Source organism: Mustela nigripes, chromosome 6 (genome assembly GCF_022355385.1).
Source record: "Mustela nigripes isolate SB6536 chromosome 6, MUSNIG.SB6536, whole genome shotgun sequence".
Lineage (NCBI taxonomy): Eukaryota > Metazoa > Chordata > Mammalia > Carnivora > Mustelidae > Mustela > Mustela nigripes.
In genome coordinates, this window is record NC_081562.1 from 5,174,409 (window position 1) to 5,201,598 (window position 27,190).

Below are 27,190 nucleotides of genomic sequence, written 5' to 3' on the forward strand. Positions count from 1 at the left end.
TCTGGCTCTGGCTGGTCCTGGTCTTCAGCTAGTGCTGCACCGGGTCCCGGTCAGGAGTTCCTTGAAGTCCCGTGCTTGCCTTACTTACGCTCAATCACTTGGCCCTTGGCTCCCCCTCTGCGCCATGACTCGGCATCTGCTGGACGGGTCCTTGAGTTCTCTGCGCTTCCGATTCTCTGCTCTCACGGTCTCCTAGGGAAGCAGAGACATTTAGTGGGAATCAGGCCCAGCTGGCTGGAACCCAGGCTCTGCAGCCCCTCCAGGGGACTTTGGACAGTTGTCTCACTATTCTGACTGTCCTCATCTCCAAAGTGGAGACAGCAACCACTCAGGGTAGTTAAAAGAATGAATGAGAGTAAGAGACCAGAGCCTGTTGGCGTCCAGGAGATGCTCAGTAGATGTTAGTCCCTTCCTCCATCTGTGAGTGAGTGAGGCCAGTTGTCAGGCAGTCCTGAAACCCCGCCGGTGGTTGGCTTTACTTGCCACCAGGCAGCCCGACCTCCGCCATGCAGGCATTGGGTTGCTCTGCCCTGAGAGAAGTAGAAAACCCCCTACCCGGCTCGCTGAATCAAGATGGCCCTGCTCATCTCACCTGAGAAGCAGGAGGGAGCACAGATGCGGGGATGGGCTAACTCATGTCCCTGCTGGCCACCAGGATGTTGTTACCATTCGGGCTTGACATGCAGGTACTGTGATGTCAAGTTTTTTTTTTTTTCCAGATGCTGTTTCTTCCAATATGACTCTATAAACGTGGGGAGACTTTTCTTCTGACTCACAACCAAGAAAAATGTCCCACACCCAAACCAGTCATTGGCAATGACATTGGTCTCTGTGAGCAGCCTGAACCAACCCTGATTACTTCCCGGTGTAATTACTTCCTTGGCTCCCTCCAGGGCCACCAGAGGGTAGATATCGAAACAAAACGGAAAATGGAGGGTTTTGTTAGAAGAGAGTAGGGGTGAGTGGATTTGCAGAAGGCAACCAGCAGCATCTGCTTCAGCCTCCCACTGAAAGGATCCCCCTCACCTTAATCCTGTGGACACTGTAATTTTTTGGATTTTGCCAGCTCTATAAGTAATAGCACTGTGCCCTTACTAGGAGCTGCTCTAAGTGTTTTATTGTGTTAAAGGACTAATTTCTGGGAGAACCCCTCAAGGCAGGTGCCATCCTTATTCCCCACTGGTATGGAGGAAACTAGAACAGAGGTGGACCCAGTCCGTCATGGAGAAGTCACACCTTCACTGCACACACCAGTGGCCTCTCTTGTTCAGATCGCAGACTCGTCCCTGCATCTATGTAGCATGTACTTCCGGGGGCACTTGGGAGTTTCCCCGTCTTCCTCATTCTGGCCTCCTTCCCTCTCATGCTCCTTCCACCGTCCTTGGGCTTTTATGCTCCCCAGCTGTCCTGCAGGTCCCCAACTTCTTCCCCCTGCCTGGCAGGGTAAGCGGAAGTGCCAGAAGATCTCAGCTTGCTCCTCGAAGTGGGGGTCAGTGCTCATCGTGAGCCACGTTCAGGGAATTCCTGAGAGGCAGGAAGCCGTGCTGACCGACGAAGAGCACCGGGGACGTGCAGAACAGTCATGACCCTTCCCTGCCGCCCCTACGTACGAAAGAACTGTTCTTAACTGAAGAGTAGAATTCAAGAATGTATAATTCAGTTAAAGACATAAAAAAGGCAAATAAATGGGCCCGACCAGAGCCCCAGGCTGTTTGCTCTCGTACCACGTCACCACACAAACCAGGGCTGCTTTTTGAAGCCTGGGCGCCATGATGTCAGAACATCTGGTCTACCCAGTCAGCCGTGACTAGTGTGTCTGTTGGACACCAAGCGATCTGACACGAGTTTTTATGGGCTTACCCTGGTGCCTTGGAGTTGTATAGAGCAGCCTTAGTCATTTGAGAAGCAATTAGTAAATAATGAGAGGTACTAAGCTGCTCGCGTGGTCTGCAATATCCTCGCGCGGAAGAGACACAAGTGATGGGTTAGATTCATTTTCTTAAATAGGTGGATTTTCCTCAAAAAGAAATTAAAAAAATTATTGCTCGACAAATAAAGAAACAGTCATTAGAATCACAACCATTTCATAAACGTACCTTAACATTATAACATCACATTAGCATGAACGAATGTACCAGAATGCAGTCTGTTTGCCTCATAAAAAGACTGTGTCAAACTCAAAATGAGGCCATTTACTAAAACATACAAGCTTTTGGTTAATTTATAATATTCTCCTAATCCCACTTTTATCAGCCCCACTTTGGTGCACGGGTATTAATTGCCTATTATAACAGGTATTTGAACACATCTTCTCTCTCATCTGAAGAAAATATTAGCATATCGTAGAGCTGTTGGGACAGATTGTATCTGAGCCACTTTTTCCTCCTTGCAGAAAAGCCTATCAATCATAACTGAATATAGTGATTAATAATGTCACAGCTTTTATTCGCGTGTCTGTGTGCAACTAAATGAAGACGAGTGCTTACATTTTGATCTAGAGAATTTCACATAACAAAATAATCAGTTGCCATTCTAGAAAAAAAAATTATATCGAAAATGCTCCTACCCCAGGACCTATTTTTGGTGGTTCTATTATTAATTTACTAAAGACTTATCAGGAAGCTAAAGCAAAGATTTGGTTATATCAGAATTTGCATCATTTTAGGCGGTTTATCTTCTTCTTCTTTTTTTAAATCTTTTTTTAATCTTCTTCTTCTTTTTTTTAATCTTCTTGCATGTTCAATAGTTCGATCAATATGTTAGGGGAGGCTGGCCGGAGCACGTGGGCTTCCCCAGCTGGGTGTGCACGGACCGCCGACCTTCACCATGTGTGTGGCCCTGAGCAAGCCAGTCCCTCTGGGGACTGTGTCCTCGGCCGTGAAGTGGGGAAAGAATAGTGCAGGGTTTTTCTGTTCTTGAGGCTCTCGGTGACCATCAATATACAATGATCTTGGAGCCTAGAAGTTGCTCAAAAAAACAGGAGTTGGAGTTTGCATTTGGAGGAGGTAAGGTAGGAGTTGTCCCGGGGAAGGGGAAATGATAGTTTGTGGTCGCCTCTGGTTTTAGGCCACAGAGCAGGCCACGCTCTGGAGGACTCCACGCTTCCATCTCTGTCTGGGCTCCAGACTCAGCACCGTCCGCAGAGCAGACCGGACCTTCTGCTGGTCGTCCTGGGCCTCTCCAGGCAGCCTTCTTCCCTTGGTCACCCCGGCATCAGGAGTGAAGGGTGCTGCTGTCCACCGAGTTGATCGTGTCGCAACCTAGGGTCCGTCTGGAGGCCGGGTTTCTGCACTGGCCCTGCTCCGGCATCCAGCTCGCCTCCTGCATCCCCTGGGCCATCCCGGAGCCCATCCATCTGCTGCTAGCACTGTCGTGCCCACCCTGCGCTTTGTCAGGAACTCCTGGATCACTTTTCCTGCTCCTGCTCATGCCCCCTACAATCTCTCTCCCACGAGACACCCTGACTTACCTGTGCAAAACACACGTCAGATCTCATCAGACTCCCCAGGATAGGATGCCCCGTGGCCTGCTGTGGCCCGTGGAGGAAGCATCCCACACATATCCTGGCCGATGGCGCTCGGCGTGGAGACGTGTTTGACTGACCTCTCTAAAATTCCATATTTTCCCTGAGACTTTGAGTGTTCTGAGACTTGCTTGTATACTTGTTTATCACCAGGATGTGTGTTCCTGGGGAGTAGGTGCCTTCTCTGTCTTGCTCGCTGGTGTTAACAGATCCTGGCTCTTGATGCGACCATCAGGAAACATTTACTGAAAGGATAAACGGTTCTATAGGAAAAGTGGACAGTCACTGGAGTAGCCAGAAAACACTGCCTGGTTTCAGATGAAGCTGGTGCTTCAGTTGTGCCACGGACAGGGTTTCAGGGTGATGAGGACGGAGGAGGGGTGAGATGTGAGGCTCTGTCAGGATCGCACTCTGGCTCAAGAGGATATGGAGGTAGAGACAAGGGGAGAGGTGGCCGGGGCGGTGGGGAGATGAGCTCTGTGACCCTCCCGTGGAGAGTTCTGTTTCTCAAGGCAGGTCGGGACAGAACACTTTTGGAAGGTAGGATGGAGGAAAAGATGGAGTTATTTGAAGGTCAGGTGTGAGCCCTAAAGCATGGGGCTGGCAGGGGGTGGTGGTGGTGGTGGTGGTGGTGGTGGTTCATTGCCAATTTCCCACGAGGAAGTGGCTCTTTCGGAGACGGCTGTCAGCAGTGTCACGGACACAGTGGCTGGAGGACGACTGGCTGGGCCTTACAGGTCACTCGACAGGAACAGCCTACCTTTGCCGAGCACCTCAGGTGTTTGGGGGAAACCATGGAGTTCCAGGGAGGGGGTGGGCTTGCACCTCCTGGCATGCAGCTCTGTCCTGTGAGTGATCTGGGGTTAGGGTGACAAGGGCCCCAGCGTTCCTCCTGCATACCTGGGACGGAGCTCCCATCCTATGAGTGTGGGCTGGATTCGAAAGAAAGAAGGTTCAGGAAATGCTGCTTCTAGATTTGGCACATGTTGAAAGCCTTTGGAGTTTAGACATAGAGCTTATTTTCGTAGCTGGGTCAGAAGTTTTCAAGAGCAGCTAAAACTTCTTATTAGAAGTCTATATGTTGCAGGTAAGCCTTTTGAAAATGAAAATCAAATGTGGGAAAAGGCTGACATGGCCTCTGGCGTATATGACAGCAAGTTTCCCTTTTTACCTTGGCTACAAGGAAACCCAAAGCCAGAGTTTTTGGAGTTTTGCTCCCTTGGAGCAACTCTTTCAGGATGCTTTCTTTAGCTCTTTCTTTAACTCCGTTCTCTCTGTTCCCATGGATCTCATTTCGATGTCTTTTTGTGTAAGCTTGTTCAATTTTGGGGAAAGGCAGGATTTATATGTGTTCAAAAACTACATGCATCGTCCTGGGCCCATGGGGGTGCGGGCGTGGCGCCAAAGCAACCAGAGGGAGCGTCAGCCCCGGGCGCGGAGGCGAAGGCTTTGTTAAAGGTGAGCCAGGCCCGGCCGCCGCTCCTCCCACATGTCCCCAAATTGAAAGTTTGTGTTTATGGGGTTCTGAATGTAGTCTAATTTTTTCCTATCTGGTTTGGCTCATCTCTACCAGCTGGTAAATAGGAAATGTTCACGGTAGGCAGCCAATACTCTGCAGAATGTAAACAGATGGAATCGATAGAAAGTGACAAGCTCGACTGTGCTATGGAGAATACAGAGCCAAAAGTAAGAACATAACAGTCAAGCTACTTACTTCGTTCCAGTTCATTTAGTCCTGAATAGCTCTTCATATCTGCACAGCTGTGTTGTTCTTTTTTTCCCCTCTTTCTTTCTTCTGGGTTGATAATGACAATTTCAAAGAAAAACTTTAATTAAAGATTTTATACGAAATAGCCAAAAGTAGAATAATAAGGAAAATGAGCATTGATGTGTTTATTGTAAGAAAAATCCTTTTTCATGGTTTCATTTAAAAAATTTACTCCTTAAATTTAAAATGAATGTAGTCGTGATGACAGAAAGGTGCCAGACTGGCAGCCGTGGATGCTGAACCCTTCCATTTTGCTGCAGAGCCAAGACATAGAAGCTGCTAGAAGCCCCCTCCCCTTGGGGTTCAGTCCCCAGGCAGGCGGGTAGGAGGCCGTTCTCACCCCCTTCTGCTAGACACTGGGCAAGGAAGCCTGGTTCCGGGGAAGGAACAGAGCCGAAAAGAACTTACCAGGGAAGGAACCACTGTGGACAGTCGAAGTGAGTTTACTGGGCAGGCTGCGCTCTGGCGTGAAGAAGTGTGGCCTTCCTCTGGTGAGGGCCACATCAGAGCTGGGCCTAAAGAAGCATTATTTGCAGCCTGAGAATTCTGGCCTTCTGGGAGGAAACATGAGGCTTTTTCTCACCTCTTTTAATGTCTGGGTGGTCATATTTATTTGGGTTCACAGCTTTCTTTCCTGGAGCTCAAAGTGCTATAAAAAGAATTTTAAACAAAGAACTATAGCGTACTAATACCAGCCACTGTTAGCGGTTTACTGAACCATCTGATCTCAGTGGGACACAAACATGAAGCAGTTTGATTGTTCTCTCCTCACTGTTCTCAAGCAGGCATTAGCAAATCTGCCTTTTCATTCCTTAAGGGTATCTTAGGCAGATCTAATGGCCTCCTGGTCACATTTAGTTATAAAAGTCTAGCACAGGCCAGTCCAGTTTCAACCTTGAGCTCAGCTCCAGGCCCGCTGGCCATCTCGTCCCCTTCCTCCTAACCCAGGGGCCTGTCCCCTGCTTACTCGCTGGTCCTTCTCTCCCTCTCCCCGCCGGCTGTAGTTGGGGTCTTTGATGAGGGCTGAGGAAAGGGAGTATGCCTTTCTCTTCCTTCCCTGGGGTCCTGGTGTCCTCCGTGGGCAGCACATGGGGAGTTATTAGGATTGTACTGGGGGGGGGGGCGGCCTTTGGACTGTAGGGTTTCCTGATGAGGAGGGTCACCTCTGGCATAACTCCTCTAAACCTTCTCAACTCTACCCTGGGTGGTTCACTGCATATCCTCAGGCTGTATGGGTCCCCTCACTTGAGGAGCAGCCCCTGGGAGGGGGACAATTCAGGCCTTCTGCCTTTCTTGGTCTCCAGTCAGTCCATTGGAAATTTGCACATCATCTATGACAACAGTAGGTCTGCACTTGACACTCATTAGCCCCTCCCACTCTGCTCTGCTGTCTCTGACCTGTTCTCAGTTCTTTTCCCCAGAAAGGTGTACAGCAGATCACTGAGTCCATTAGGAGACGAGATGCCCACATGCCCCTTCTTGCAGCTTCCTGGCCTGTCTGTACAAGGGTTTCCTTGGCCTACTGAAGCTGCTTCTCCATGAATACTGCAGTCACCCTATCTACCCATCCGTCCATCCATCCGTCCGTCTGTCCGTCTGTCATCCATCCATCGTCCGTGCATCATCCATCCACCCATCCGCCCTCTCATCTATCTGTCCATCCATCCATCGGTCCGTCCATCCATCCATTTATTCATATATACATACATTCATCTATTCAACAAATATTCATTAATCCAGGCCCTATTCTTGGTTCTGGACTCCTGCCTACCGAAGACCTTATGTCCTCTCAAGGCTCCTATTAACGGGCTGGGCAGGGGGGCAGTGAAGGGCTTGGAGGAGTTGGCTGGGGCGGGAGGAGCAGCGGTACTCAGTATTTCTTGACACAGGTGTGCAGATGTTTGGTCATTTGGAACTCTGTCTTCAGCCTTTGGTCCCAGTCTGCAGCCGCACCCCCCCCCCCCACCTGAAGTGCCACCTGAGGTGCTTGCACACTTGAGCTTTCCTCCCAACCACAGCTGACAGGGTCCCCTTATTCACTCCCATTTCACAGAGGAAGATACTGAGGTTTAGTGGTCAGGCTACTGCTGCAGGGTTACCTGAAAAATAGCGCAGAGCTGGGATTTGAAGTCTCCGCTCAGAGACAGTGTCTGGTCAGGGCGGCACTGTCTGGAGGACCTCGTGGGGAAGGAGGGAGGGAGGCACGGAGCTGGCGTGGGGGTGGGGGTGGGGAGCCGCTGCCGCCAGGAGCAGTTTCTGTGGTTCTCAGTGTGGCTCACCGTCATGCCTGTGGGAGGTTTCCACCCCCGCCCCCCGTTTCCCTGCCTCACTCTTTAAGGTCAGATGCTCTCTGCTTCTTGTAATAGCACTTAAGGGTCTGCCTTCCATAAATTCATTTAAATCTTTTTTTGAATATTTTAATTTTGCTGCTCTTGCCCCCCCCCCCATTTCACTTCACTCCCATGAGAAATAGGGCTTCGTTTCTTTTCTTTTCTTTTTTTTTTTTTTTAAAGATTTTATTTATTTGTCAGAGAGAGAGAGAGGGAGAGAGAGCAAGCGCAGGCAGACAGAATGGCAGGCAGAGGCAGAGGGAGAAGCAGGCTCCCTGCTGAGCAAGGAGCCAATGTGGGACTCGATCCCAGGACTCTGGGATCATGACCTGAACCAAAGGCAGTCGCTTAACCAACTGAGCCACCCAGGCGTCCCTAGGGCTTCGTTTCTGTTCTGGGAACGTTAGGTGAATGGGTCCTGGCTTGTGTAGGCACAGTGCAGAACTTAAAGCTGTCCAGCCCGCGATTCCCCAGGCCTGCTGTCCAGATGGAAGAATCTAGGCTTTTTAGTCTGTCCTCACTGTGGTTCCCTTCCCTAGATGCTTGGTTCACCGCCCAGCCCATCATCCCCCTTGTCCTTGGGCATCTCCCCAGCCTGGGGCCCCAAGGACACGGAAAGGGTCACCTACTGCCCTGCTGTGGTACTCCAGCAGGGGGCTCCGTGCAGCGGGGGCCAGGGAGGGAGAAGGAAGAGGAGGAGGAGCGGGGACCAGGGTGAGGGAGGGACTGCCAGCTAGCATTAGCTGGGGGAGGTGGGGCGTGGAGAGCTGGGGCTGTGGTGGCCAGCACCAGCCTGGCATGGGGCTCAGAGAGCCATGGGCAGCAGCTCACGGCTGGGCCTGGGATGGGGGGCGGGGAGAGAGGGTGGGATCAGAGAAGGGCCCAGGGGCAGCAGACCCGGCCGGCAACAGATAAAGAAACGTGAAGTGGTCCAGGCATAGACGAACACTAAGAGGAAGCGAGGGCACAGGAGGTGGGGAAGGAGGTGGGGAAGATGGTTGGGAAGAGAAGACGGAGAGCAGCTCCTTCATAGCCTCAGGCCCATTTCCTGGCTCCGGAGTCTTTAACTTAAAGGTGTAAGTAGCTATTGTTTTGGTTTTCTTTTAAATCCTCAGGGCTTCCCCTGTGCTGGTGCACAAAAAGCTCCCAACACTTAGCACCACCTCCACAGAAGTGGGAATGTGTCGGGGAGAGTGGAACAGGGGCCTCAAACTTGCTCTGTAAAGCGAGGAAGTCTTGCTGTCCTTATGGGCCAGACGTTACTCCGCCCTGCCACTGTTTGTAGGGGACGTGGCCAGAGCCACTGTGCAACTGAAAGGGCCTTTCTGGGCACCAATTACATTGACTTGCAGATACTGCAATCTGAAACTCGCCTTTCGCATGTCAAAGTTCTTTGGGCTTTTTTCAACCATTAAAAAGTGTAAAAAACCATTTCTAGCTTGCAGGTGTACAAAAAGAGGTGGAGGCAACAGTCCGCCGACGGTGGGGCACCGCGAAGGGAGTCCGGTGTCCAGAGGCCGGGCCGTCAGACTTGGAGTGCCCCCCTTCAGGCCCACGTCTGGGCTGAGGCAAAGCAGGAACTCATTTTCTGTCCTGGGCAGGACAACCTGCTGGGTTTGGAAGGAGGAAACGACAGGCAGTGCCTCCTTTCTGTTTGCTAACTGTGCCTCCGTTTTGGCCTCTTTCCCTGGGCTTGGCCCTCTGGAGTCCCTTCCCGCAAAGCAGTGGGGATTGAGGGATGGAGCCCAGGAGAGCAGAGGCCGGATAAGGAGCTGGGGACCTGGTCCAGGCAGGAGCACACACGGATGACAAGACTGAAGTTTGGGCTTCAGCGCCGGGATGGAGGTGTAATTAGGAAAGCCAGAGGGAGGGCTCAGGCTCTCGAAGGAACAGTGGCGGGATCAGAGAAGGGCCCAGGGGCAGCAGACCCGGCCGGCAACAGATAAAGAAACGTGAAGTGGTCCAGGCATAGACGAACACTAAGAGGAAGCGAGGGGTCCGGAAGGGATGAGAGCGAGCTTTTGTGCACACCTCCCTCGGTGGGGAGCAGGTGGAGTGCGACAGACCTGAATGAAGGCCAGGCGGGAGCTGTCGGGAGGAGGAGTTCGGAGATGCAAAAGTCTTGAAGGGTGAGTGTGCGCGGTACAGGGGAGAGAGAACCAGGAGGCCTGGAAGCCGGAGCAGAGAGAGTAGGGGAGGGAAGCAGGGGTGGGGTCGAGAGGTAGGGAGGGTCAGATCAAGGAGGGCTTCGCAAGCCTGGTGAGAACTTTCTAGCATATGCGGGAGAGCCTGCCATGCTTGTGAATTTGGGCAGTTCCTTGTGGCTGGAGCCCAGAGACTGTGGGAGGGGGCGAGATTGTGGGATTTGGAGCTGGCGTGAGGGGTAAGCAGGAGGCTCAGAGACAGTGGCTCTTAATACAGACGCGTCCCACTTCTACCAAAATGGCACACGTCTCGCTGGCCTAGAAAGGAGCTAGAGGCTGCCCACGCCATCCTATTTTTCTGTCTTTACCTTTTCGTCTCCTGCCTCTCCTCCCTCCTCCAGGGAACAGGGAAATGGGGTGGGGCAGGGACACAGTCCCTCTTGTGACCCCAGCCACTTGGCTCCTGTGTGCTTTCCTCTTCTCTCCTGTCACGGACAGGACAAGTCTTGTACACCGTGGCCCTAACTCGCCCGCCTTCGATAAGCCCCGCCATCTGCAGCTCAATTCAGATCTTGCCAAACTTCAGTCTGACAAATGATAAGAAACTTGGAGACATACCTCTGGTGGGTGTGAGTTCTGTGCCAGACTCGCTGCTTCCTGGCTTTCCACGCTGGAGACCCATATGGGCTGCTTCGGGGGTTTAAAAAAGCGCATCGCCTCATGTCCTCCGTTTCACCAGAAGACGTGAATCGGGATTTGGCAGTAGACAAGGTGCCGTGGGTCCTGGGTGACCGCCGGGCAAGGGCGCTCGGCGGCCACGGCTCTGCTCTTTGAGACAACGCCGCTGGGCTGAGGGAGGACACCGGGGAGCCAGCCTCGCCGTCGCGGACACCGTGCCCCCTCCTCCTCGCTGGGCATTCCCAGGGTGGGCGAGTAAGATGGTTTCCGCCAGTGCTGCCCGGTTGGTAGCCGCGGGAGATGTGTCTAGAATTTAGCATGGGGCTTTGCACAGAACAGACATTCCACTGATAGTTGTTCAAGGATGATACTGTTAGAATCATTATTCCATCGATGGTCGACCGAGGCATTCTTACATCCAGGATCGGCCCTGAGGGGGGGTAGCAAAGGTTCCTCAGGGTGTGGCCTTCTCCCCAAAAGAAGAGAGATTCATTCACTCACTCAAACAGTTACTGAGCCAGACCCCGGAGCCAAAGCTCCGAACCCAGCTCCTGGAGCTGACATTCCCAAGGGAGAGTCAGGCGGACAGTCAAGATGAGCATGAAATCAGTTGGTGAGAAGTACTGGGAAGACGAGGATCAGAGTGTGGGGGTGGGGGGTGGGGTCCTAACTTACCCTTGTGGTCGGAAGGTCTTTCGGATAAGATGACAGGTGCGCCGAGATCTGGATGAAGTGAGGGAGTGAGGCAGTGGGTATCCAGGGAAGAATGTTCTAGGCGGAAAGAACAGCAAAGGCAAAAGCCTTGAAGCAGGAGCCCGGCACTGAGGAGGAACAGTGGAGGGGCTGGCGTGTGGCCCCAAAGCAGCGAGCCGCGTGGGGGGAGCGCAATGGGGGCGATGAGGTAGGAGAGCTGCCAGGACCGGATCTGTGGGGCCTGGAGGGTCACAGCTTGTGGGGAGACGTGAGTGAGGCAGCGTGGCTGTGGGGATGGGGTCAGGAGTGTCTGGTAGGCAGCATCATGACCCAGGAGGGGAGGCCCCTCCCATGGGTTTGGAGTCCCAACAGATGCTGGGGAGGACCAGGCCATTGGCTGTCACCTTACGGCCATTTCTGTCTTTCCTGTAAATGGCTGTCAGTGGTGGGAGGGGGAGGGGGTGGGAAGGGAGGTTAGGAGCAGGGGGGGGTTGGCAGACTCGCAGTGGGGGTGGCGAGGGGCTAACACAGCAAAGCGGGAACACACAGCGCCCTCGGGTGAGAGGACCCAGGAGAGCGTCGAATGGGTCACATCAGGTGCTTGGAAAAGGCGCTGAGCTGGCTGAACCTGGGAGCAGGCTTCCCAGGGCTGAGGCGGGCAGAGGGGCACATACGCACTGGTGACTACAGGGACTGGGTGGTGGGGAGGGAGCGACAGGGAGCTGTGCCCAGGAGCTGAGTGGCAGGTAGGAGCCCTGCTGGGGAGAAGACTGCGGGGTCCTGCACTCCAGCGAGGCGGCCGGAGGGTTGGGGGTGGTTGGAGCATGGGGCTTGATTTTAGAGAGTGGCAGTCGTTGGGGATTACATGGTGTGGAGTCTGAGCGGGGAGAGGTGATGTCTGGCTGAGCGGAGGACGGGGAGCTGAGAGACCTGGGCTCAGAAGTTGTCTGTAGGGAACTCTGTGGTCCCCAAAGTAGGGGCGGCATGTCAGGCCCTCACAGCCCAGCCAGGAGGGCCTGGGACTCAGGTCCAAGCAGCCAGGGAGAAGAGGGAGCAGTGGCCGTCCTTCCTCTAGCTTCGTGGTTCCTCAGGGTGAGCACGAGGGCAGCCGCCCCAGGAGCAGGCTCCTGGGGGTTCCTCCTCAGTCACACAGTGTTCAGTGAGGGGAGCTGGCAGAGGAAGTGTTGAGGAAGACAGGGATGTTAATAACAAGAAAAAACAACAACCTGCTCCTCTTAGTGTTTTCCCCAAACCTCTTCCTTGAGAGGCACTGATCACCCGATTCTAGACTGGGGATGGACTTGATCTAGCTCAGGGCAGCAGAATCAGACCTGGCAAGGCCCCACTGTGCCAGTCCTGCATCACTTTTCATCCACAGTCCCGTCCCCAGCCGTCACGTTCCACCGTGCCGAATGCGCTCCTGTCCTGCCCTAGCCACCCCTCTCAGCTCAGATGCCTCCTCCTGCAGGAAGCCTCCCGGATGACTCGGGCTGAAAGTGCCCATTTCCTTCTGTGAAGGCCTCCAGCTCTGTGCTCTCCGTGTTGCCTGGCTCTCATTCCCACAGCTCAGCTTCACGAATATTTACTTTATGTCTTGTTTCCTCCTCCAGTACTGTGGCTAAAGGGTGGGTTTGCGTTAGAATCCTGGTATCATCGCTGTCAATGCAGGTGACTCATGTAGCGTCCTTGAGCCTCAGTTTTATCTAACAACGGGGAGGGATACTTCCTTCCTGTGGGTTGGGGGGATTTGATCACATAGCTCCGTGCTTAGCACCCGTGAGGCCTGGCGAAGTTCCTGTCCTGTAAGTACCAGTAGCTTTGGGGTAAGGACATAGCTCAGCACTCTGAATCCCCACATCCCCATTTGGCTCATCCAAATGCCTTTCATGTTTGTGTGCCCAATAAATATACCCTTGCTGAATTTGGGAAAGACATCTAGGCAACTTTTCTACAATTTTTTTTTTTTTTTTTAAATTCAGGGGTTGAAAGGTACAGTACTGTTTTGCAGCTCCTAGGAAAAACATGCATGTAGCTGTGGAAAAATGAAGATCGTCCAAGTTCAGCCCTGCCTGAACTATAGTTTTTAAGCACCAATCAATAACAAAAAAAGATTTTTCACATGGCTTTAAAAGGGAATGAATCGTGTATGAGACTTACTGCTTTACATCAGAAAGACTTTTTAAAAACTTACTGAGACCATTTACAGAGAAAATGGCTTTACAAACATTCAGTAAGTGCAAAGTATTCTTTTTTCCATAGACATATCATTTTGCAATACCTGCAACTGTGAGTCTTTGAAAACATTTATTTTACAAGAAGTACTTAAGAATGTTCACATTTTTTTTTTAAATGACCATTTTGGTTTTTAACACAGGGTCTTTTTTGACTTCTCCGAAATCACTTTTTCCTACACAGATTTTCAAAAACATTAAAACTGTTATCAAAGCCTTGAAGCTCATTGATGTTAACAAGACTGGTCTGATCCAGCCTTGTGAGCTGAGGAAAGTTCTGGAGACCTTCTGTTTGAAGATGAAAAGTGACGAATACAGAAAGTAAGTGAGTGGAGATCTGGGGAAAGGTGGCTCAGTAGAACTTAGCCCAGTTTCAAAGTGAGGCCTGGCAGGTGCACTGGGACCAGACATCACCCCCTCCCCCGGCTCTGTCTTGACTGTTTAAAAGAGGTGTTCCAGGCACGTCTCCTCTGTTGGTGGAGCTTTCCGCGAATGTGCAGATCCGAGAGCTAATGATTCGGATTCTGAGAGTCCCCAGGGTGGCAGTCATCTGGCCTGCAGATCAGAACACATCTTGATTATTTCAGTAATCCATCACCAGTTGTCTCTCCTTCCCTGGTTGGCTCCACGCCCGCCGTCCCCCGTGTTTCCAGTTCACAGTTGATGTTGACTCAAAGCCCGGGGATAGAGAAGAACAAATTTCAGGAATTATTCCTTGGTCGATGTGTTCCCTGTTGGCTCTCCCTCCTGATATAATAACAAAAACTGAACTTTCCCCTGAGGACAGTTGTTGCTGGGGTCCAGGGGACACTGCAGCAGGGGGACAGTGAATAACTAAACGTTTAGCTGTTTCATGGCTTTCGAAAGCCCCCCCCCCCCCCCGACCTGCTCCTCGTGCAAGGGCAGCGTGTGAAAATCTGCCTGGGCTTCGTCTTTTTGTTGTTTTGTTTAGTTTTTTGAGCATCCAGTAAACTCCGGATCATTTAGAAGAAGCCAAAGGTTTGGCTTCTGTGCTGCCTGAGCTTTGAATGGAAGCTACTAGAAGGGGGCCTACGTTTAACTTCATTTCCGTGATACTTGGCCAATAGACTCTCTTCCTTTCCTGCCTTCCCCCACCACTTTCTAAGTATCCCCCAGGCTGTTAACAGACGTACCGAGCCTTATTATTTCACTCTGAGCCGAAGAGTTTCACATCACACCGCAGTTATAAATCCCGATGACACAGGTGGCTGCGCTCACATGGTGTCATAAAGACGACATTGCTTCTGGAAGGAGTGCAGGGAGTCGCTCCTGTGGCAGGCAAGCGTAGGGGGTATGTGACCATGGCCTGGGCATCGTGGGGGCTGAGAAACAAGGTGACTTTTTAAAAAATATATGTATTTCCTGGTCTTTTGAATATTTTCTTCTTTCTTCCTCTTTATAACCCACCTCAGAATATAAAAGGACATAATAGATGTTTTAATTTTTATATCTTTCCGACTGGGAAAGTGTCCAGAATAAGATCCAAACAAAACAAATTAAATAATTTTGTGCACGCAATTATAGAACAGAAGCAACACTCTTCTAAAACAGGCCATCAAAAAACAAAACAGTGTTTTATTTGACAATAAACCCTGTGTTTGGCACTGCAGTCTCCAACCTAGTAAATCTATAAAAAATGTTACTGTCTGTTTCCCCATCTCGTAAGTATCGAATAATAAAGAACTCCACAAATTTTTATTTGAGATTTTTTTTTTAAGCCTCGGCAACAATACTGTTTTCATGATAAGGCTTGAGAAACTTAACATAATGGAATTGCTTTTCTTTAGAACAGAAACACAGAAGATCAAAAGTAGACCATTTCTTCAATTGCTTTAATGCTTTTCTTTATTGAGGCTCAAGAATATACTCTTTCCTTGAGAAGATGCTTCAGTATTTACTTGGCCTTTTTAGTTTTTGAGCAGGAAACACAATGCATTTTTGAATCCTTTCTTTTATCGGAAACAGCCTTCTCTTGAACACCAGCCTCTGCCTCTCAGGGTGGCGGCAAATGCCTGCCTGGCCTGTAGAGTCGGGCATGCCTGGGGTCAGGTCTGTGGACGCCCTTCCCGGGTCTAGGACCTCCGGAGGCTCCTGGGCCTCTCTGAGACCCCGCTTCTTCTTAAAGAAGTGGAGACCGAGGAGCCCCCTTTGCAGGGGTGGCGCTAGGATTCCCCGTGATGCGCACAGTGGGCCTGTGATGGGCCGGGCACAGAGTAGGCGGACGTCCCGCAGTGACCGTCACAGTCATGGACATGCCAGGAATGCGCTTTACTCCTGGGAAAACAGTTCTCTTTGGGCAGCAGAACACCACGCAGCGTGTATGGAGAAGAGGCGAGAGAGAAAATCATCGCCGGCTTTATACTAAATCACACCGCCCTGAGACCTGTTGGGTTTTGCTTTTGCTTTTCCTTTCCCACCTCTCACACCCCACCCTCGGTTGCCTTGCAGACTGACGTATTTGAATCCCGATAAAATAACAGATGAGCAGCCTGAAAAGCTGACAGACTCACCGAGGGTCAGCTGGCCGCCTGAGCCGACCAGTGAAGTCCACGGCTGGTTGTAGGTGGGGACGCTGGAGAGGTTTATGGGTCCATGGGTGTCATTCCCTTTGTCCCCTACAGTGGGCCTTCCTGCGTGACCAACTTGCCTGCAGGTCTGCGCAGGGCTCTGGGAAAACGGCCCTGGCCCTTTCATCCCAGGAGCGATGCAGCCTCCCTCGCCTTTATTCCTATAAAAAAGCCTATGGGATACTGCACGTGGGGGCAGTACTGAGGCTTAAATTTTTGACATTTTATCTGTAGGAAATATTACCATGGGATTCTGTCTGTGTGTCCTCAATGACTATGTGGCCGGTATTATGAAGGTGGCTGGGGTGGGTGTTAGGAGAGGTCAGGATTCTCTTGGAGGAGAGAGCAGTCTGAAGGAATGCTGCATTTTTATAGAGACTGGGGAAGATGGTGATGAGATTTTTATCAGGATCTGGACATGTTGCTGGAGCAGCAGAGAAGCCAAAGCTTTCCATAGGATGGCAGCCCAAACAGGAAGGAGCACAGGAGCTCAGCCTCCTGGGTCCCCGAGCCTACGGCCGTATTTTCACAAGACAGAGAGTGTGGATGAAAGATACGGCTATTTGGGGAGTTTGAGCCTGAGCATCTGGCAGCTATCCTGTCTCCAGATAATTTTTCTTATTAGAACAATAGGCAAGATTCATCAAAGTGGAAAAAAAAAGGTATGCATCGAAATGAATACATGACATTACTCTTTGTTAAATTTGGAAAACAGAAAAATAACAAATACTTTAAGTGATAATTACTAAATTTTTAGAAAGCAGCATGAAATTAGGTAATTATAGAAACCAACACATATGGAGATAATATAACCAAACATTTAAAAACTGTCAATTTTTTATAAATGTAATAATGCAGAAATCATCTAGAAAACCATTTATCAAGTGGCAGATTTGAATAATAGAAAATTCATCTTAAGAAGAAAAAAAAACCCCAAACATTATTTATCTGAACTTTAAAAAAAGAGTATCTCAGTATATTTTAGGAAGAGACACTGGTTAAGTGGTTTTTTTTTTTTTGGTTTTTCAAAAATATTTTATTTATTTGAGAGAGAGAGTGTGTGGGCGTGAGAGAGAGAGAGAGAGAGAGAGAGAGAGAGAGGGAAAGTATGAACGGGGGGAGGGACAGAGGGAGAGGGAGAAGCAGACTCTCTACTGAGCAGGGAGCCCAGTGCAGGGCATGATCCCAGGACTCTAGGATCATGACGTGAGCCGAACATAGATGCTTAGCTGACTGAACCACCCAGGCACCCTGGTTATGTGTTTGAATAATGTTCTTTTCTCTCTGTGGAAATCCTAGAATGCTTCAAGGGAAGTTTTGCCCCTGACACAGTGAACTGGACCTCAGTTTGTGTCTGTGATATGCGGTGCTTGGTCAAGAGGGTGGGCTGTGTTCCCCTCTAACCCCCGGCTCTAAGCTGTCTCTGGTTATGGAGGCTTTCTGTTAACCGACTCATGGTCTAGATCATTGCCCCGTAATTATTAAAGGCAGGCGGGACCTGCTTTTGCTGTCCATATGCAGCCTGAACCCTGGCCGCCCCTTCCTCTTGCCAGAGAAAGGAGAAAACCGGGACCTGAGACGTGTCTGTACACTGGAATATGACACGGGCATCAGTAGTCCCGAGTACGGCGATCTCCGCAGGGTCTGTGTGTTTTCGTCTGCAGTAATGCTTCCCGGGGTTCACTTTGGAATTTCAGCTCTAGCTAGAAACACAGTAAAATGAATACCAGCCCCGGTGTTCAAGGACACCTTGCTTCATTTCAGATTCTCTGTCTCATAATTTCTGATTACCAAAGAGCATTTCTCTTCCAGGTTTGCACAACATTACAACATTGGTAAGGACACCGCAGTGGATTATAACGTTTTTTTGAGGAACCTCAGTATGAATAACGACTTGAATCTTCGGTATTCTGGGGGAAGTCAAGGTGAGCGTTTTATAAGCATATAGCTAAAGACTTCAGTGTCCTTTGGCATGATAATCCCTCTTCTCTGAATCTGTTCTGAGGAAGTACTTTCAAATACGGAAACTGCCTTATGCACAAAGATAGTCGTAGCATTGTAATTTAGAAGAACAACATAAATGTCTAACCACAGCAGAAGGATTCCGTGAGTCACAGCACATGCACCTGGTAAAACGTGCAGCTACGAGCGATGATTTCCGTGAAGTTAATGGTCACACGGCAAGTGTACGTGGGGTATCAGTAAATGATGGGAAAGGAATTCTAGAATACAGATTGTCTTTAAGTGATGTGTGTCTGGGTTGTTGTTTGGTTCTTTTTTCTGCTGCTTCTATATTCACAAATTTGTGTAATGAACCTGTTACTCCTTTTGTGATGGGAAAAATCTTTGTATAAAAGGGCGAGTAGCTGTGTAGTTTCTGCATTGTATTAGACCTACATGTGAAGCCAGGCCACTAGTCCCTTCCTTGGGTTCAAAGCCCAGTAACATATTGTATCTTTAAGGAGTATGTGCATATGGGTGTATGTGTGTGTATTTTTAAAAAACAGGACAGGTAAGGCATAAAATAAGTCACATAAAGAATATAATAAAGAATATAATAATAAAAAGCATTTATTTATTATGTTTTTTTAATAAACACTTTATAAGCTTTAATTTTAATTTTGATTTCTCTCAGTACCTTTGTACTTTTGTACTTTGTACACTCAGCAACTTTGTGAATTGGGTATTATTGTCCCATTTCTCAGATGAGAAAATGTGAACTCAAGGGTGCTAAATGAAGTCCTCAAAGTCATACAGTGTGTTTTTGGTGGAGTTGATATTTGAACTGTTTAATTCCAAAGCAGACTGTTAAAATGCCTGAGAGGGAGAGACAGAGAGGAAGAAAGACATTTGTAAAAATGGGTTCATATAGATGCTATTTTAAGAAAGTTTCTACTTTTCTACTTTTCCTTTTTCCTTGAGTATTAAAAAAGCATAGGAATTGGGGTGCCTGGGTGGCTCAATGGGTTAAACAGCTGCCTTCGGCTCTCCTTTCTTCCCAGTCCACCTAGACCAGCCCTCGACACTTTTCCAGTAGAGTTTTCCTCATTTCAAGAACATTGGGTAGGGGCGCCTGGGTGGCTCAGTGGGTTAAGCCTCTACCTTCGGCTCAGGTCATGATCTCAGGGTCCTGGGATCGAGCCCCGCATTAGGCTCTCAGCTCAGTGGGGAGCCTGCTTCCCCCCCCCCCTCTGCCTACTTGTGATCTCTGTCTGTCCAATAAATAAAACCTTAAAAAAAAAAAGAACATTGTGTTAATGGATACTTTTTATTCTATTATGCATTGTTAGTTAGTCTACTTTCAAATAGTATTATACTAATTCTCATGAAGTATAAGAACTTTACCATCAGTATTTCCAATTCGTCTTTCCTATCTTTTATTATATTGCTGTTACATGGTGTGCTTTTATATACACTATAGAGACAGAATGCAGCTTCTCTTGCTCTGCTGAGATTTTCTATCTGTTCACTCATTAAGAGTATATTTTCCTTTATATTCTCAAACACTTTGAAATTTAAACTCTTAAATGTTTTAAAGTTTTCATCTGCTAGTTCCAACATTTAGATCATCTCAGAGTCTGGTCTTTATTGATCCTTATTTTGGTTTGTTTTGTTTTTTTCTTGAACGGGGATCACAGGTTCCTGTTTTGTTTTGTTTTGTCTGTCCCCGTCTCACAGTTTTGGAATTTATCCTGCGTAAAGTAAATCTTGCATTGTAGAGACTGTGCGGTCTCTTTTATGCCTCTGAGGAATTTAAGCATTTGTCTTAGCAGCCAGTTGATTTGCCTGGACTCAAGCACTTTGTCCTCCGCCCCCTCCCCCCACAGGGCTTTCACACTTGAAATCTTTGTTGTGCTATTTTAGCCTTAGCTGGGTTTCTTATTGTATGCTGTACAAGTCCTGTTCAGGGGTTAGCCCAAGATCTTGGCAGAAATTATGCACAGATGTTAGAAGTCCTCCTCTGTGCTTTTCTTTTTAGGGTTTTCCTTACTTTCTTACTTTCCAGCTGCTGTATAATTCTGAACTCTGTTTTCTATTTCCTAAAGCCAACAGGACCCTGGGTTTATATCCAGATTCTATCCATTTAGCATCGGTTTGGCTGAGACCTGCCCTCAGGCAAAAAGCCAGAACTAACGAGAAATGCAGTCAAGTGTTTCTCTGTTTTTCCAAACTTGGACTCAGGTTGATGTCAGTTGCCCTCTAGTGCTGTCAGATAGCTTTTTGTTTATATTTTGGCCAGAGTTTATAATTGTTATCTGCTGAAAGGATAGGTTCAATATGGGCCAATCCACTATAATTGGAAGTAGAACTTTCTGGCTGCCTAAATTAATAGTTTCTTCTTGCCTCAGTCTACACTGGTAGATTTTTTCCCAATTTTTACTTATTTACTTATTTATTCACTTATTTTCTTACTTATTTTTGCTTATTCTAATTTTTACTTTCTAATTTTTCTTTTTCTTTTTTTTTTTTTTTAAGATTTTATTTGTTTGACAGACTAAGATCACAAGTAGGCAGAGAGGCAGGCAGAGAGAGAGAGAGAGGAGGAAGCAGGCTCCCTGCAAAGCAGAGAGCCCGATGCGGGACTCGATCCCAGGACCCTAGGATCATGACCTGAGCCAAAGGCAGAGGCTTTAACCCACTGAGCCACCCAGGTGTCCCTGATTTTTCTAATTTTTGCTTATGTCATTAGGAATTGTTAAGTAGGAAAAGTTGTGTAATAGTTTCAGTTCCAACATGGAACTCTCATTTTTTTTCCATTTTCTTGTCAGTAATTGGCAACTTTTCTGTTCGTTAGGGATACATAAAATAATGGTGCATCTCACAATGAAACACATTGTCAATTTGATTCAATATGAGATATATATCTGGTTATTCTGTATATTCCTGTTCCTGCAGTGTTTGCTCAAGTTCTTATTGCTCTTAGTAGTTAAATTTGGGGGAGTCAAAAGCTATATGCAGGTTTTGACTGTGCGGGGTTTGGCACCACTAACCCTCATGCTGTTCGGGGGTCAGCTGTAGTAATTTGGGGCTTCGGGCTGCATTATATTAACACAGAGGTCTGTTTACTGGTGTGTAGTGGGGAAGGAGGAATCACAGGCACCTGCCGGTCCCTCCCCAGCCCTCCCATCAGCTCAAAATCCTCAGCCCCAAAGTCTGGATATGACAGGATCAGCATATCCCTTCTGGGTTGACTTATCATGGAAATTCTTTCATCTGGACCGTCGGTTGGCTAATTTGAATCCCCGCCTTACCAAACTGTTTTGGAAAAAGCCAAGGAATGCAGCAGATAGGTTGCTCAGGGTATCGATCAAACAAAGAAGACAGTGCCATTATATGGAATAGGTCACAGGTCCTTTTAGGTTTTGATTCATCTTCTGATTTCTCTGTGTGAGGAAGGTAGTAGGTCTTTCTGTGTGGACCTGGCTTCCATATAACTGCCACATTAGGAGTGAGAACGTTTATCCCATTCTGCTCATGTGCTTGGTTTCCCTTGTCATTTAGGTTATTTGAGTCTTGTCCTCTGGTTGATTTCTTGAGATGTGCTCACGAAAATGACATCCTTTGATTTCTTACACGTTCATGACAGTCTGTATGTGGCCTGTACAGTTAAAAAATCAGTTTGTCTGAATGCAGTGATCCAAGGGGCACCTGCCACCAGTGTTCATGGCAGCAATGTCCACAGTAGCCAAACTGTGGAAAGAGCCAAGAGGTCCATCAACAGATGAAGGGATAAAGAAGATGTATGTATATATATATACAGTGGAATATTACTCAGCCATCAAAAATGGAATCTTGCCACTTTCAATGATGTGGATAGAACCAGAGGGCATTATGCTAAGTGAAATAAGTCCACCAGAGAAAGACAGTTATCATATGGCTTCACTCATGTATGGAATTTCAGAAACAAAACAGAGGACCATAGGGAAGGGAGGAAAAAATGAAACAAGATGAAACCAGAGAGGGAGACAAACCATAAAAAACTCTTCATCAGGGGCGCCTGGGTGGCTCAGTGGGTTAAGCTGCTGCCTTTGACTCCGGTCATGATCTCAGGGTCCTGGGATCGAGTCCCACATCGGGCTCTCAGCTTGGCGGGGAGCCTGCTTCCCTCTCCCTCTCTCTCTCTGCCTGCCTCTCTGCCTACTTGTGATCTCTGTCAAGTAAATAAATAAAAGCTTTAAAAAAAACAGCTCTTCATCAGAGGAAACAAACTGAGGGTTACTGGAGAGTTGCTGGGGTAACTGGGTGACGGCGTTAAGGAGGGCACGAGACGGAAGGAAGACTGGGTGTTCTAGAAGACTGAAGAATCGCATGCCTGTACCGGTGAAACCAATGATACATTATATGTTGATTAATTGAATTTATATAAAAATGTTTAAAACAAATGAAAAACAACAAAAAATCACTATGTATATAAAATCCTTGGTTCAGATTTTCATTCCTTAAGGGTCTTAAATATTTTTAAAAGAGATTTTATTTATTTATTTGAGAGAGATAGAGCAAGAGAAGGGGGAGAGTCAGAGGGAGAAGCAGACTCCCCGCCAAGCAGGGATCCTGTTTCAGGACTCGATCCTGAGACTCCAGGATCATGACCTGAGCTGAAGGCAGTTGCTGAACCAACTGAGCCACCAGGCGCCCCAGGATCTTAAATATTTTTACCCATTGCGTAGTGACTTAAAGTTTTGCTGAAGAAGTTTGATGACAGACAGTCTGACTTTATTTCCCTTATTAGAGACTTGGTCATTTTGTTCAGATATCCAGGTAATTTTTTTTCTTTTTATTTAAAACCCAGTAATTTTGCTAGAATGAGTCATGATGTTGGACACTTGTGATTGATTCTGTAAGGATCTGTATGCTATTTGAATTGGCAGGTTTGAGTCTTTTATTTCAGGAAGGCTTCTGGAATTGCAATTTTTAGCATCTGAACCATTCTGTAGTTAGATTTTCTTCCCAATGATACCTTTTACATGTATCCTGGATTTCTTTTCCTGTCTTCTTTTTTAGACTGTAACTTTCTTCAAGCATTCCTTCCTACCTTTTTCTTTTTTGTTTACTTGATGCAATTTTTTTTCTTTTTCACCCTCCTTACTGTTGTTTGTTTGCTCTTGTATTCATTTTAGTTCAGTTTCTGAGACAGTTTTATTTCTGATTTGCTTCAGAGCTCTGTCATCCAATTTCAGAGTTTTTCTAGCTCTGATTGGTACTGTTCTCCCTGATTGATACTGTTCTCCTCAAATGAAAGATCATTTGAGATCTTTCTCATAAATCAATAAGTAGCTAATATGTACTGAGGGTCTGGTGAGTGCCAGGCCTTATGCACTCATCACAACGTCAATCCTCTTGGCAGCTCTGTGGCATTTCTGTCCATTTCTTCTTGCAAATGGGGATCCAAAAGCATAGGCCTGAACAGTTGGTGATGGAAGATTGCCGAGTCCGTGTGTGGATCCAGAGTGAGTGCCCCTCACCTTCGTACTGTTTCCAGAGTTTCTGGATCTGACATTGGAGCTTCCGCTGAGAAGTTCTTCTCTTGGCACTCCAACCCTGAAGCACATGGACAGAAAAGTAAAGTCTACACTGTTTCTGATTTTTCTAGGATGACATTTTTACTAAGTTTTAATAATACTCGTTTTCTATGTGGTGATTTGGAGAAGATATTCTCAAGAGAGCAATAATTTTAAAGTATAGGTCCCCGGGACGTTAAGCGTCCGACTCTTGACTTTGGCTCAGGTCATGATCTCAGGGTCATGAGACCAAATCCTGCATCAGGCTCCACACACAGTGTGGAGTCTTCTCGTTTCCTGACCCTCCCCTGGCCACTTAATGCTTGCTCTTTCTCTCTTTTAAAAATAAATAAATAATATCTTAAAAAAATAAATGTCCCCTATTTGCATTTTCCCCAAAATTTCATTTTCTTAATTAAGCACGTAATTCCACATACTGCTATATCTGATTCTATTTCTCATACGAACTCCTGCTTTTCTTTTGTCTACGGACTATGAATGATAAGGATATGATCTGCTCATGTCAGTTCCTTTTTGGGGAAAATGTGTTCTACAGGGGCTCACTACCAGGAGCTGTTGGTGGATTTGATGCTGTTTTTACCCATGTCAGAGAGTCTCTAGGTTTAATATTTGCAGGGACAACAACATTTGACTTTTCTAAATATATAGAACAATGTTTCCTGTTCATTTTGCATGTTTCTGGCTTTGCTATGTTTATGTTCCTAATAAGCCATCATCTTGCTTGTCAAAAGCACTATCTGGCACCTGAAGAAATGACATTGGGAGGTGGGGTTCCTTCCGTGCACCGATGACCTACGTAAGTGCACATGTAAGCTTTGGATTTCCTCTCTACCCCAGTTCACATCAGCACAGACCCTTTGGGGGAAATTAGCAGGTGGCAGGAATTATTAAGCTGGGCTGATGGGTGAGGCCTGGCGTGACTATGACAAGACACACCCTTGAACAAGGCATGGGTGAGTTCTGTAGCTAGTCTGGGGTAGCGGATTTAATGACACGGGTCCCTGGACTGCGAGCTCCCAAAGCCCGATGTTTACGGAGCCAGAGCGGGTTTCCCTCAGTGTGCCGTGTGTCCCTGTGTACCACTGTTAGAGCATCAGTGCTGCGGAGTGAAACACACACATAATATGCGGGGTCAGAAAACTGGGCTCCACGGCCGCAACTGAGTCAGAGCCCAGTTCTGTGGGTTCGCTTCCCTGTCACTGGATGAGGCTCTCAAGTGTGTTTGGAGATGCCAGTTTCAAATGCCTGGCCCACCAAGGCCGCAGAATTTCAGACCAAGTTCTGCCTTTGTATTTCATTATATAGCCAGCGGGGTCCACCGGGGGAAGCTATTTTTCTTTTACTTTTTTCTTTCTTGCTTTTCTTTTCTTTTCTTTCTTTTTTTTTCCCCCCCGTTGTTTTTTGAGGTAGGAAATGGAATTCCAGATGACTGGCAGTTTGTTAACTGCAGCTGAGTCGTTGTAAGTGTGCTTAATTTGAGTGAAGCTTATTTGCAGACATTTTAGGAAATAAATCTGGGAAACCATTTGTGATTCTTTGCAGTCGACTTTGAGAAAGAAAACGGCTATATTTTAGATTTATTTTATTCTCTTTTATTATAAAAGTAATACAAGCTGGCTGCAAAAAAGGCAGAAACCACAAAAAACACGAATAACAATCCCCGGATTCCTTCCACCTGAATCCTACCACTGTGTTCTTTTTGATGTATTGTCCTCCCCAATTTATTTTCTGCTGCATGGCTGGGTAGATGGATGGCTGGGGGGGTGTAGGTGGATGGGTAGACCTGCAAATACACAACATATGTATTAGAATGAAAATTAAATTATGCTAGTCATCCTTTCAATCATGAAACAATACATATCAAGGAAAAATTTCCACGCCTATTAATTTAGACAGGCACCTTTGTTTTTAATGTCTGTGGTATTTTAGAGGCTTGATGAGCCATAAGTTATAAAACCAATCCTCTATTAATGGGCATTTGAATTGTTTCAATTTTTAAAAATCTTGAAACAGTGCAGAAAATACCTGCACCCATATACGTCTGTTGAGTAGTCATGTAATTCTATTTGTGTAAAATTCTAGGAGATTTCAGAGTGTTTAGGTCCCAGGTTTTCTATACATAGGCCAGAACCGATTTCTTCATCATTCCCTTGTATCCATGCCTCTTTGACAAGTGGAAAAAAATTAACTTGTTTTCGTTAGACTTACAATTACCAATGAGTTTGAGTACTTTTTCATACATCTGTTGTGTTTTTAGTTCTTTTCATGTGAATTACCTGTTTATAACCTTAGTCTATTGTTCTGTGAGTACTTATCTGATTGATTCATAAGAGCTACTCATGCATCATGGTAATTAACCTACACTTTTTCTCACTTGTTTTTCTTTCATTGTGATTTGTGTGTGTGTGTTTTTAACCAAACAAAAAATAAATATTTGTACCATCAGACCTATCCATTATTTAAATGATTTGGGGCTATAATGTGTCCCTTGGAAAGACTGCGCACAGAGATTGTATGCTATGTAATATCCATCTTAATTTTCTTCTGCTGCTTTCATGGTTTTATTATTTCACTTGGTGTACTTTTTACTCTATCTAAGGTTTATCCTAGCACAAGATAGCAGGTTGATTCACATTTTTTTCCAAGTTGTTCAGCCAATTATTTCAATACCATTTATTACATGGCTTCTCATGCTTTTGATCCATTCTGGTCCTACTTTTTACCGGACAGCTTAGGATGAAAAGGGAACCCTGGATATTTAAACGTACCTTTGGCAACATGAATAAGAGGAAGCTCTTTTGTTTTAATAGAGATCTCATGGAACAATCAGCCAGTCAAGAATTCCAAAGAGGAGTGCCTGCACAGCTCTGCTTCCTCGGAAAATGTCTGGAAAAACCGGTCCTTAGACGAAATTGAGAGGACCTTTTGCCAAGAGGTAAGAGTGTCTCCCTCATGCCAGGGTTCTCTACAGTGTGAACTGAGGAAATTGACAGCTGTGGAAAACCGTTAGGTCTTGACGTTATTTCTAAAATTTGCTTCGATCCTCCTTCCACGTCCCCAACCCTGAGGCCTCCTTCAAGTCCTGATGACAGTCCTTTGGTAATAGTAGAGGTGGTGAGAGTCTGGTTCTTAAGCGTCTCCTCTGTACTACTCACATACTAAATGTGGTAAGAAATAGTCAAGACTGCTCTAAGGACAACTTTATTGAGTAAAATAAAGGAAAACTTGAATAAATGAAGAGCTCTTTTTTTGGATAGGAAGATTCAGCATTCATATCTGCTCTCCTTATTTCTGGATATAAGGATGTATCCATATCTATCTGGATATATGCATATCTATCTAATATACACACACACCCATATATAGATGTATATATGCATATACATATATGTAATACATATGTATATATTTTCTTTTGAAAAGTTATGGGAAAGGACTTGCAGTACCACATAAAAAATAATTTATAGGGGTGCCTGGCTGGTTCAGTAGGTAGAGTACTCATCTCTTGATCTCAGAGTTATAAGTTTGAGCCCCACACTGAGTATGGAGATTACTTAAAAATAAAGCTTTTAAAAATTATAAAGGCATAATATTTAAGACACTATGGCACTGTCTTACCGACTACTAGTAGGTAATGGATTGGTCTCTATGTGTGAGTTTAGCATATGATATCAGGCCTTCCCAGACAGTGTGGTGGATCTGGGGAGTGGCTCAC

At 47.0% G+C, this 27,190-nt stretch overlaps 1 protein-coding gene across 1 annotated transcript in view; it reads left to right on the plus strand.

The window, feature by feature from the left end:
• Positions 1-27,190, plus strand: part of EFCAB6 (EF-hand calcium binding domain 6) — a 201,548-nt gene that overhangs the window by 27,306 nt on the left and 147,052 nt on the right. Inside the window, exons 5-7 of the mRNA XM_059404572.1 lie at positions 13,552-13,688; positions 17,768-17,880; positions 26,286-26,410. Coding sequence (XP_059260555.1) covers positions 13,552-13,688; positions 17,768-17,880; positions 26,286-26,410 — 375 coding nt within the window. The remainder of the gene's footprint in view (positions 1-13,551; positions 13,689-17,767; positions 17,881-26,285; positions 26,411-27,190) is intronic.